The 12,823-nt window shown below is 36.0% G+C and overlaps 2 protein-coding genes across 3 annotated transcripts in view; one reads left to right on the forward strand and one right to left on the reverse strand.

The window, feature by feature from the left end:
- The window catches only part of FANCL (FA complementation group L), a 101,571-nt gene extending 98,593 nt beyond the window's left edge, over positions 1-2,978 (forward strand). The window contains exon 14 of the mRNA XM_058551181.1: positions 1,862-2,978. Within this exon, the coding sequence (XP_058407164.1) occupies positions 1,862-1,870 (9 nt within the window). The 3' untranslated portion in view covers positions 1,871-2,978. The remainder of the gene's footprint in view (positions 1-1,861) is intronic.
- Positions 1-12,823, reverse strand: part of VRK2 (VRK serine/threonine kinase 2) — a 108,719-nt gene that overhangs the window by 13,672 nt on the left and 82,224 nt on the right. For both annotated transcript variants that reach the window (XM_058551178.1, XM_058551177.1), the window contains exons 10-12: positions 10,997-11,055; positions 6,855-7,021; positions 1,236-1,397 (exon numbers count right to left, since the gene is read on the reverse strand). In XM_058551178.1, coding sequence (XP_058407161.1) covers positions 1,236-1,397; positions 6,855-7,021; positions 10,997-11,055 — 388 coding nt within the window. The remainder of the gene's footprint in view (positions 1-1,235; positions 1,398-6,854; positions 7,022-10,996; positions 11,056-12,823) is intronic.

A 12,823-nucleotide genomic window follows, 5' to 3' on the forward strand; every position in this document is an offset into this window, starting at 1 on the left:
TTGGAGTATATTACTAAAATAAATTTTACCTGTTTCTTTTTACTTTTTGCAATGTGGCTACTAAAAGATTTAAATAACATATGTGGCTCACATTATATTTCTATTAGACAGAGTTGTTTTAGAGCAAGGGTTTGCAAACTTTTTCTTTAAAAGGCCAGATAGTAAATATTTTAGGATTTTGGGGCCACACAGTCTCTGTTGCAACTACTCAGCTCTGCCACTATAGTGTGAAAGTAGCCATAGACAACATGTAAGAGAATGAGTATGGCTCTGTTCTAATAAAACTATTTACAAAAATAGGTGACTGGCTGAATTTGGCCCATAGTTTGCTGAACCTCTGCTCTAGAGTAACCACTAAAAAAACAAAAAAAACTCCTAAAAAGTATAGTTTAAAAAGCCAAGAGAGGAGAGGAAAGTTGTTAATTTGTTCAAAAGAAAGCAGGAGGGAAGAAGTGACAGAATAAATGGGGCAAAAAGAAAGCAATAGCAAGATTGCCAAGAAGTTCAGAGCCAAATTCAGTGCTCAGTTTAGTGATTAACATCCCAGCTGCCTGATATACCAGTTCTTTTGGTGGGGTGGAGGGGTGAGGGGGAGGTAGAAGGTGGGGGCATTAAATTATCCTGTTTCACATTGTAAACTACCTCAAATCTTTTGGGGAAATGATGGTGTATAAATCATATATAATATTGGCCATTTTGAAAAATTTTTTCCACTGCAGATATAAATACATTGTATGCTTCTCCTTGTCAAAAAAGGTTAGATTAGGAAAGACTTTTGCTGCTGCTCGAATGAGTCATCTGTTAAAGGTGAGGCACTATCCAACCACACGATTGAATGATGTAAAAAATATATCATTTTAAAATGCAACCATATTGGCAGGGAAACTCTTCACTTACATTTGGTTATAAGGGTTAGACTGGAGGAACCAGTGTGAAAGTATGGAATATGTTGAGTCCTTAATGGATAATAGATGGCATAAAAAATGTAAGTGCACTTCATTACATTCTTAGGCTAAAGGAAGGCATCAGATCTGTAATGTGCTCACTATCATTCTGTTTCTATAACTGGTGTCAGCTGCTTTGATTGTATCTACTGGATAGGATATTTTCTGTCTCTTCTCATTTAACAAAACCATACAACCTTGGCCCCCAGGAGAAAATAAAACATCTTTATTCCCAAAGGGCATATTCTAATGTAACATTAAGGCAAAAAAACAACAACAAAAACCTCTCACCTGAGCTGTTGCACTGTGAAGCCAGCCAGTCAGCTGGTCCTCTGTTTGCACTTTTCTCCGTGTTGCACGGGACTCAGCACTTCTCTCACTATGGACTTTTTTTTCTATTAAACTATTTTGCATCTGATTGACTTGCTTTGTTGCAGCCTTTTTCGAATCAACCTGTTGACATAGAGTAAGTAATATATAATGAAAACTTTTGACACTGGAAAAAACTGCATTCATGTCCAGATTCTTGAAAATTCTAAACTTGCCAAGCTTTGAAAAAATGAAGAAATAAAGACGAAACCAACAAATGGATGTTATAGAAAAAATATAGTTGGCAAGATCCAGACCCTTTCTCATCAATAGGACAAGACCAATTAAAATTAGTGTCACTGTTGTGCACTCTTTAGAAATTACCTCTACAGATAACTTGCTTATTGAAAATGGCATTTTTTATAGAAAACTGTCACATTTTAAAACTGCACATGAATTCATTATTAACCTTTGCTGGGAGTGGAACCAGTACATCTTTTTAGTTTAAATTCTTATTAATTAGAATCTTAGTTTTCTATCACTGAAGTGAGCCTAATTAATGTGAACATATAAAAGGAGCTAACAATGTTGCTTACTTTTTTATACAGGTAATTTAACCTTTGAGCAGATGAATACAGTTCATGTCATTTAATACCGTGTATCAGTACCAGAGGTTAAGTTCTACAACAAGCCTGCTGTCTCTAAGGTTTCTCTTTCACACCTTGGTGTACCTTGGGGATGACTGACTCGGAATAACCTTCAAGTAGACATGGAAATAGAAGGGCAGATCCCACAGTACAGGTGGAATATTGAAAGCCACAGTGAAGATCCTTATGTGAAGTGTTTGTCCAGCAGCTTCATGTTTATAGCAGCTGAAAGTGCCATCACCTTTTTTCGTGGGCTAAATAGGGGGCAGAAGATGGGAACAGCACAAGGGGAAATAATGGAGTAGCCAGTGCCAAAATGGAGAATGAATTACATTGGCTGGGCAAGCAGAGCCTTAATTTGTAGTCTCTCAATTTTTAGTGTCTATTGCCAAGTGTGTTCACTCCTTCCCTTTAAAATATGCTGGTGTTTTGTGGCTAGGTCTAAGCTGTCACAACACCGTTCTTTATTCAGCCCTCCTCCCGGATTCCAGCTTTTCAAAGGATAGCACAGCCATTGCTTTTCAGTAACCTGAAAATTGGAATTGTTTCCTAATCACTCGGGGTTCTTTATTTCCACCACTCAACTCTCCAGACTACTGGGGAAATTCATGTGTAACCACCTTCGGAGCCACTCTTCCACTGAAGCCATCTCGATAATAAATGCTCCTCATACCACTAGTGTGAAACAATGCGTTTCCCAACTGCTGTTGTACATGGGTTTATCCTAATAAACCACTGGTTTGCCAATCACTGTGAAAACGTGTTCTATGATATAAAAGATCAGTTGAGATACTAATGGAGGTTTTTAGTGCCTCCTATATGCGAAGGCACTTTAGGTATAACAGTTTTTTGCCTGGGAGCCTCTGATGTACAAATAAAATTTGGTCTAATATATTCAGTCCTCTGTGAGGCTTCCTGGAAGAGATGATGCCTGCTGGATCTGATGTCAGTTGGCTGGATGGTTAGGTTGCACTGCCATGGGCACTTCTAGCTAATAAACAAAATGATACCTAGTTTATGGAAAATTTCTACTTCTAGGGAACTTTTAAAATGGTAAGAGTGAAGTGGGATGATTAAGTTTAACTCTTAATTGTCAACAGAATAAAACTTTTTCTCAAAGATATAAAATATACAAAACACTCTGGGCATCCCATAATCAAAAAGAGGGATACTATCCAGATGTGTCATTTTCAAGAAAGTGTTCAAATAAGATACATTTTATTTAATTTTCCATCGGCACTTCACACTGTTCTGTAAAATGAATACTTTTTGACTTCTAAAATTTAATAAGCCAAAAAATGTGCTTTTAATTGAGAACTTATATTCTACTTTTCTCACAGAAATAAATATGAAGACAAGTTTAATAGAATTATTTTGAGGATTAAAGCTCAAGAAAGAATTTTATAAACTTCTAAGTATAGTACAAAGATTACTACTACCAATAACAATATATTCACCCCTGGATTTGCTGTGGGAACCTCAGATTTAGGGTGAAGGAAGGAACAAATTTTTACTTGTCTGAAATGTAGAATGGCTTGAACATTTTAGCTCTGACCTACAGCTACTGCTCTGCCTACGGAAAGCTTTTAGGAAGGACAGGTGGCTCATTATGCCCAGGTGTCTATGCTATTACGATATGAGTTCAGGCATCACATTATGGAGAGAGACACTGATAAACTGACAAAAGGATCCATTACTGGCTCTTGAAGAAACACTTATTCAAGGGTTGACTTGGGGTCATCAGTAATGTTGGTTTTCCAACTTGGCTTTAGCATTCTCATCTGGGAATTCTAGAGCTTTAGCTCACCTCAATAAGCATTCTTACTGAAATATGGTTTCCTTCAGTGAATTTTGGACATTAAATCCCAGTGGATGGCATAAATAGACTGTGGTAGCCCTGATGATAGATTCTTCTAATTTGACAGTGCAACCTCAGGAGCTGTCAGAACTACTAGAGAGTGATTTTAGCTATACATACTATCATTTTGATTGAGGCAAGTCCCCCAAAAGATTTGCTTTTCAGGAAAAAATATCAATGTCTCTACAATCTTGACAAAAATTCATTTCCAATTTAACTCTTGTAACAGTATTTGAGGATTTCAAGAAGAAGGCTCAGTTTACAGGGAACAGTTTATGATACCTAGTAAAACCCAGTATTGGAAAAACACCTCATTTTTCTTTTGCAAAAAGATGCTCTAAGTTTGCTGAGATTCTTATGGTGATGTGCTATTTTCTTTTTTTTTTTTGGTGAGGAATATTGGCCCTGTGCTAACATCTATTGCCAATCTTCTTCTTTTTGCTTAAAGAAGATTGTCCCTGAGCTAACATCTATGCCAATCTTCCTCTGTGTTGTGTGTGGGAGGCTGCCACAGCATGGCTTGATGAGCAGTGTGTAAGTCCGAGCTGGAGATCTGAACCTCCGAACCTAGGCCACCAAAGTGTGTGAACTTAGCCACTATGCCACTGGGCTGGTCCCATGTGCTATCTTCTAATACTTAACCAAAACATATTTCTGTTAAGAATACCAAATTTAAAAGGCACAACCACATATTAAAAATTCATAACTTTCCTTTGAATACTGAATCATAGAAACATTTTGTTTATCAACCTGTATATGTTTTCTGGTCCACTGACTTTAAGTATCTTTGTCCAAAAAGTACAAGTCCAGAGTTCATTCACTATTCTGTTAAATAATTAGTATAGAGTAACAAGAAATGTATAGATTAACAAGTGTTACATATAAAGTAACAAGTTTAGAGTACAGAATAACAAGTATAGAGTGTACAGAGCAACAAGAAATGTTTTCAGTTACTAATAAGGGGATTCTATCTGTGACTAAAAAGAGAGAAATCTGGGACCATGTGATTGATATTTATTCTGGACTTAAAATGATTTTTGTTATGGAAGCAGTCAATTGTGGAAACTCTCCTATACTTGTATCATTTAGGGGAACTGAGAACAGGACAGTTTATATTGTCATAGTTTGCTTTTAACATTTTCAAGTTTGGCTTTTGCAGCATTACAAAAGCTGTAAACTTTAAGAATAAAAATTAAAATACTTAAGGTTTAGCCACATACGGTGAACCTATATTTTATACTATAATTATTAAACATATTGGTGCACATAAAACACTAGAGAAATAAATTCATTATTCAATAAATACTGATCCACTGTGAAATATATTCTCAAATCATCTTATTGTCTATACACTGAGGCTAATGATATTGTTAACAGAAATTAACTAAGGTCTTAAGAACTCCTATTATTCTTAGTGTTTTCTTTTTACTCATAGTCAGAATGCTGTAATCAAAAGGGAAGAATAAAATATTTTTGATTGAAGCTTATTGGAAAAATGTTTTATGTTCTATTCTCTGCATATAAAAATAGTTTCACAAAAAAACATCCTTTAAATTTCATGAAACTGAAAATTCTGGTGCATAATAATTAGAATTTTATATCGGAGGATATAGCTATCAGTTTTTTAAATGGCTTCTTTTATATTTCAATTAAGTTTATGAAACTGAAAAACTACAAAAAGGAAAAAAATCTACTTAAATTCGTGTAGATTAAGTGGTGGCCATGATTGCAAGGGAAATACTATGTCAAGGAAATGGCTCTTTTTGTCGCAAAAGTGATAAAAACACTAAAGTCAATAAAACTGTTAAAATAAGTCTCAGTAATTACCGAGATCAAAACCCAGTGGCTTTTTATTAAACATGAACTTTTGTTCTGCCTTCTGCAATACGTAAATAGTGCTGACAATTGGTTTGTGAGGCACTTGCTACAATAAAATGTAATTGTATCATGAGAGAAAGGTGACAATCAGGAGATCATGAAAAAATTACATATTCTCACTGGTAGTTAATTAGCCATGCAAAACCTCCTCAAACAGATATTCTCTTCTATTAGGAATGATTACTATGCAGGCCTACAGATGTCAATACCACAGTCATTCAAATACTTCTTTCCCTACTAATTGAAGGTTGTAAAGCTCTGGTGCCAAGGTTTTGCTTCCAAAGAGCTAATTTATGACTAGAAGGATATTTTATGTCTTCAGTTGCAGCAGCTACAAAATTCAGCAAATCAGAACCATCTGTGCACTGATACTTGACTCACCATTCATCTAGCAGCCTATCAGTCACATTAGTTTGCATCCTGCATTCTTGGCTGATGAACACTTGTGATGATCCAAAGTTCATAAGGAATATTAAAAATGAACGGCATCCTGACCCTACCTTATTGTACATGCATCAGGAAAAAAAGCCCTCCTCACTTTTTTTGCATATGGATAGTGTCAAGAAAGAAATGGACATTGAGTTGCCTGTCGAGTAATGTTGCTGAAAACAGTCTCAGGCTCCACCCCTCTTAAAAAATGTTTTAAGGTCTAATTCTTTTATATTGTTTCAAGTTCTAATTCTTTTTCTTTTTTAAGTTGGTATGAGGGAGTCAGTTGAAAGATAGCAAAGTAAAGGAGGTGTAACTTTAAAAAAATAACTTTTTTAAAAAGAGTTGTTTTGTTTCTATAGATTGAAATATTAGCACATACAAATAATCTGGTTAAATCTAAGAACATTGTTATCACCACCAAATTATGGCCAAACTGGTAAGCAAAACCAGGGAAATAACTAAAGAAAATCTGAAGAAAAGCAGCCAATCAAGGTTTGCATGAATAAAGTCAGATTAGCCTTTAATCTCACATGGTCGTATCTCTGACATCAGCGACTGCTTTCTTTCTTTAACAGTACACAATAGGCCACGGATCCTGCTATTTTTTCTAAAAGACAATAGGTCAAAAGAAATTTCAACAAAATTTCTTGGAGCCGAGTTAGGGGAAAAAGGAATTAAAAATAATAAACTGGGTTGTCACACTCATTTTGAGACCTAAAAAAACTTCATTTGGTGGAAAAGTGTCACAGAAGGTAATCAGAGGATCCCAGGGACCCCATTACTTACTTGTTGATTGTGTGGAGCATGCACATTTACACTCTCTCCTTTGGTGGAAAATTCCAGTGGTCCTAGAGGCATTCCACCTGGGTTCAGAATTTTCTTGAGCATTTGATAGTTTGGTTTTTCATCATATGCTAAATTATGAGCACATGCCAAATACTGGGCTATTTCACCTGTGAAGTATTAAGTTTTTTTTTTTTACATGTCATTCATAATTGGCAAGAATTGTCAAGACTCCAATATCCTCAAAATCTCTCTGTTCTTTCTTACACGTGCATGCGCACGCACACACACATCCTGAAGAAAACTAAGAACGAACAATTTGATGAAAAGCACTTTTTAAATGATATCCACAAACTACTGAAATATAGTGACCTACAGATTTGATAAGATGCGAGAAACTGGTAATTTTTTACTTATCTTTGTTGGTATGTTTACAATTCACTAATCTTATCAAAGGAAGCAAATTTTAAAAATTATAGTTCGTGATTTTGATTTATGAGGTGCAACTAACTACATGAATAATATAATAGACCAGACATGCTTCATACTTTTTTTATGTTGAAGTTTTAGAAATTCAGTTAAAAACAAATGTTACTCATAAACCTCCTTACTTCAAAGGAAAAAAAAATCATTGCAAATTTTAATTAAGGCTTTGATTTTGAGATTATAACTATATTTAGAAATAACCTTGAATTCTACGTTTTTAGCCACCACTGATTTCAGAATTTGCCAAACCTCCCTCATGTCCTCCCTCTCTAGCTAGCCTAGTGTCTTCCCAGCATAGTCTTCCTAATTCAGAGCAGAAGGATGAGAAATTGTCACCTTTTATTTTTTCTCGAATGTAATCTCTTCCCTCGAACTATACAGTAACCTCCCTACCCCCAAACAGTTATGAACTACAAACTTTTAAATGCAAGTAGAATTCGAAGCCAAAAGTTACAAACATAGCTGCCTTAAAACAAATATAGTTTGTATTTTTGTTTTAGGTAGAGGTTCAATCTAAAATCAAGATACAAGTACATGATAACGCCACACTAAAAACTGGCATGTTTTCATGTGTTCACAGCGATGTTTAGATACTCCACAAACCAGTGGCGTATTCACAAGCCTTTCCTTTTCAAAAACTTATCACTGAGCAGACACAAGTACCTCTTTCTCACTAAGCTGTCTATATCCCACAGCGGGAAAACCTGGGAAGCTTCGTGGGTTGGCAAGCGTGACTTCCTAATCCTTCACTTCCCCTTCAGGCCTACCTCCATTCAAGTGGGGAACTGCACAGACACTGGGGTCCACTCCCTACAGGGAAAAATTCCAAGAACAGTCATCATCTCTTTCCCCCTATGATGGTCAGAGAGTGACCCTTTTACATCATATTGCCCACAGCTGTTTTCTAGGAACATAAGGCTGTGGCTAAAATGAGAACTCTTGGCTCCAGGGTTTTTGTTTTTTTGGGATACTGTGGCAATTATGCAACCTACTTTTTGCCTCTCTAATGTATAAGATTGTCAAATTCTGTTATCTAGCATTCGATCAACCAGAGCTCTCTTAACTAGCAAGTGCTGTGGCTTCATCACATTTATAACTCATGTTGCCAGGAGAACTTCGGGGGCATCCAATTCGTGAAGGGATGATTGAAAAGAAAAAAGATCGATACACATTCACTACCATTCTAATGTAAATACTCCGTTGTTCTCTGGTCCTTTCAGGATTGGTAAGCCAAGTTTGGTATATATTATAATACTATTAACCAAAATATCCCAAATGGAGAAGAGAGCTGAATATGTTGAGAACACTTTCCACAAATCCCTGCTAGAAGACAACGGAAGACTCCTCCCACTCCACCAGCTGATGGCAGCTGTGCTGCAAAGGCTTCGTGGGTCTAGGGCTTGAGAAAATAGGGTACCAGTGGGGTAGGAGAGGGAGAAAAAGAAAAGAGCCTCCTTGGTTATAAATTTATTATCATAAACCTGAAAGCTTAGACTATGGTGATGTAGTACTGGCTTAAATGTTAGCCTTTCAAGGATTTATTATATTAAGTACACTTTTTAATTTACTAGCATATTTCCAGAGCTATAAAACAAAATGCTTTGAGTAGTATGAAATTATGATATTCTTGAATCATCTGCTTTTTAAGCTAGTGAAATATTGAGTATCATAACTGACTATCATTTCAAGAGACAGAAACTTTTGAAACTATTATTATTACACTAGTTGGACATGCATGCTGCAAAACTTCTTGGGTGTTTTATTTCATAAAATGCCTTACTAATAAACCTTTTGTAAATCAGATTAATTTTCATGCTTGCAATACCACTCTCCTAAGCACAACCAACTTGAGACCTTCAATTAATATTAAAGTTTCAACATTTTGTGCTTTAGAAATAGAAATCTGCATTTTATAAAATAATAGTATACACTCAAATAAATGGTTTGTACTGAAAAAGAGGAACACGGCACTCCTCCCACCATTTCTTGCATCACTCACATCTTCTTAGCTTATCTCTAGCAGTAGCAGTGTTGCAGAATTTACACTGGCCCACAAGCATTTATCTCATACAACCCAGGGCATCTGGGCTTTCCTTTCTAATCCTAAACTGAACAGTTACCTTTTGCACAGGAGGGACAGGAAAGGTGAGGGAGATATACAATTAAAACAAGTTCTGACATCTCCCCATCTCTCTTTTTTTGCTGTCCTACTGAGTAAAACATAAACTGTATGACTTGGTAAAAATGCCAATAAGAATATTAGCCAAAAAGGAAAATTGCCATTTTGACCAAATTACTCATGAAATTACAGAAACAAAAACCTTTCATCCTTCAACCCATCCTCCTAAATGAGAAAACTCGCCTGTTGGCCCCCTAATATCAGACGAAAAGGGCCTACAGAAGTGGGAAGCAGAAGACTCGCACTGGGCAGACTTGGGGACTTGGGAAATGGAGGTAAGGAAGCAGAACTGGTTTGTTCGTCTTTTGTTTCCCATGGAAATGAAAATTTTGGTTTCTGGTCAACGAAGGGCTATAAATATAAGTTTAAGATGATTTAACTCTCCTTTTAAACTCTCAGATGGAAACTATTATTTGACCTTAGCTAGAGGGTCAGTGTACATATTTACTTTCATAAGTCAGCTAAAAGCTAACTTAGAGATTGCCCAATATAAATAGAGCAAGATTCACTCTGCTTATCTGTGCTGAGAAAAAGCAAGCCTGACAGCAGAAGCGGGCTCTTTTCTATAAGACAGTCTAACTCAGTTGTTAAATTGGTGCTGAACAGTGTGCCATGCATGCAGACACAAATGACAGGCACTGGGTAATTCTGAATGGACCTATATTTGTAGCGATAATACTGTCAATTAAAGAATTCCAAAATGGTCTATACTAACTTGAAAGAGAAAACCATTTAATGAAATATACCTCCAAATCCCAAGGTCATATGCTATTGCCAATCCAAAATTTTTTTTTTTTTTTGTGAGGAAGATTAGCCCTGAGCTAACATCCGATGCTAATCCTCCTCTTTTTGCTGAGGAAGACTGGCCCTAGCCTAACATCTGTGCCCGTCTTCCTCTACTTTATATGGGACACCGCCACAGCATGGCTGGACAAGCGGTGCGTCGGTGCGCTCCCGGGATCCGACCAGTGAACCCCGGCCACCACGCAAAGCGGAGTATACGCACTTACGCCACTGGGCGGGCCCCCCAAATTTTTTTGCTGGCTGTTCAGTCAGAGTGTAACCCAGGTCTAATAGCCTTCAAGTGTTCAATGATTTGGTTTTTCAAATTATTGACTGATCAACTTTATCTTCTTTCAACAATATACAGAGGAACAAAAACAAAGTCAACTCTAGAAATACCAGATACAGTTGATTATTAAACCTGTGCATGATTCCCAAAACATATATCTAAACAAAAATGCAGTCAGCAGAGCCTAGGATGCTGTCTAAATAATTTCTTGTGGCATTCTTGTGTTCTAATGTCAAAGAGGATCTAAACATTCTCTTCTCTAGTAACCTATCCATAACTCGGAAGATTTTTCCTCCCACCCCTGTGGGAATGGCAGTGGGTGGGTTAAGCAAAAGCTACAAAACAAGAGTGACAATGTGGTGACCTGTAAATCATATAGGAGAAGGAAGAAGTTATCATCTGACTTACAGCAACTGCTTCCGGAAGGAGCCCATTTAAGTACTGACTCAGGGAGCTCATCCAAGAGACTGAAACAAAACAGAGGCATGCACAATGAATTTGTTTGCAATCCTGTGATTCACTGTTTTGATTAGAAAACAAAACTCGAATTCTGTGTTGGTGGGTCACCAATATCGTGACTTACAATGCTTTTTTTCACCCACTTGTAATGGGTGAGAGGTTAAGTGGAGGTGGGGGAGACCCCTCAATTTTCATTGACCAATTTTATATCAATCACCTCAAAACTAAATGTAGAATTACAGTGTAGATACTTTAATTCAAAGTTTGTACATGTAAAAATGTAGAAGCAGGGATATCTGTCATGATTTTTTCTTAAAAACAATAATAAAAAATATGTAGAAAAATTGTATCTGGATTTTCAGGATATTTTTTCCTCAGGTACTTACCATTGGGGAGGGGTAAATTATTTAATTACTTAAGAATATTGTTCTCCATTGGGCAGTGTTTTATGCTATTCCATGATTAAACAGGTTAACAAGAATATTCACAAACAAAACGAACCAAAAAAAACCCATTAATCTAACAGTTTCCAGTGTTTTAGACTGAACAAGTATAACTCCCTTAAGTTGCTTCAGCCACAAATCTATAAACATTCAACTAAATTACTGATATGAATGTTTGACTCACAAACTCAAGCACTGGCAGAACTGCAACAATAAATGCACTGCTCTAATATCACCCTGTGTCAGGAAAAGAAAGGGCATAAGAGATAGAGTATTATGGTTGAATATGCAAGCATGCCCTTATGGGGAAATTCAGTGTTATGCCTTTTCAGTAAGTTGAATAAATTGTGATTATGTATTCTATACTATAAGAAGTTTGAAAATGTCTACGGTTTACTTTAATTGTAAACTACATAATATGATATTAGCTTTACTGGTCTATAGGTTTATATTAGTAATCAAATAAAAATGAAGATACTAACTTATATAAGGGTCCCCAAAATGTAAATGGAGGTTATGTTTATTAGCATTATATTTTATTAGTTTACATGATATCTTATTATTATATTTGAATATGCACATGTAGGCACATTCATTAGAGATAACTACAATGAATGCATCTATATATGCATATTGATAAAAGACTAAAATCATAATAGTATGTCTTATTAAAAGAAAAACATAGATATAATCATTAGAATTAAAATGCTAGTCTTTTAAATAAAGTATATTATTCAAATTAGGTAAACTGAGGTGGAAAATTGGATACCAAGACTGTTTATATGTGCCCATTACTGCGGTTTGACTTGACCCATATATGGAAAACTGTCAGTTACATGAGGGTTAATATGGACACAGCAATCACTGTAGTAAATTACTGATCAGACATTTCTAATGCTGACATGGAAATGTGTTAGTTTTGGGTAAGGGACTAGGATGATCAAGATTCCAAGTGGAGAAATATTTCAGGTACTATATGTCAGTATTTACAAATGTCATCTATATTATTCTGCATCTGTAGGCTAGCCTTTCTCTCTATTAAGAACTGAGGCCTTACTGAATTTAAAGATTAATTTCTGTGGGTCAGCTACCCCTTTTGTAAACTTCTGTTGTGACTTGCCCTACTTAAAACATAGCTGCCTTTTCCAATTATGATATTATATCTGTGGATAACTACTGTTGAGCATATCTTGGTATATAATGAAAAACTGGCTAGTCTGTGCTACACGCAGTTGACTTTTTCTTAGGCCTGATCAGTGAGAAAAAAGTAAAATAGTAACACACTCTGTTCTCAGTCTGACCTAATTCTCATGCTAACTGATTACAGGTGATA

This window comes from Diceros bicornis, chromosome 12 (genome assembly GCF_020826845.1).
Source record: "Diceros bicornis minor isolate mBicDic1 chromosome 12, mDicBic1.mat.cur, whole genome shotgun sequence".
NCBI lineage: Eukaryota > Metazoa > Chordata > Mammalia > Perissodactyla > Rhinocerotidae > Diceros > Diceros bicornis.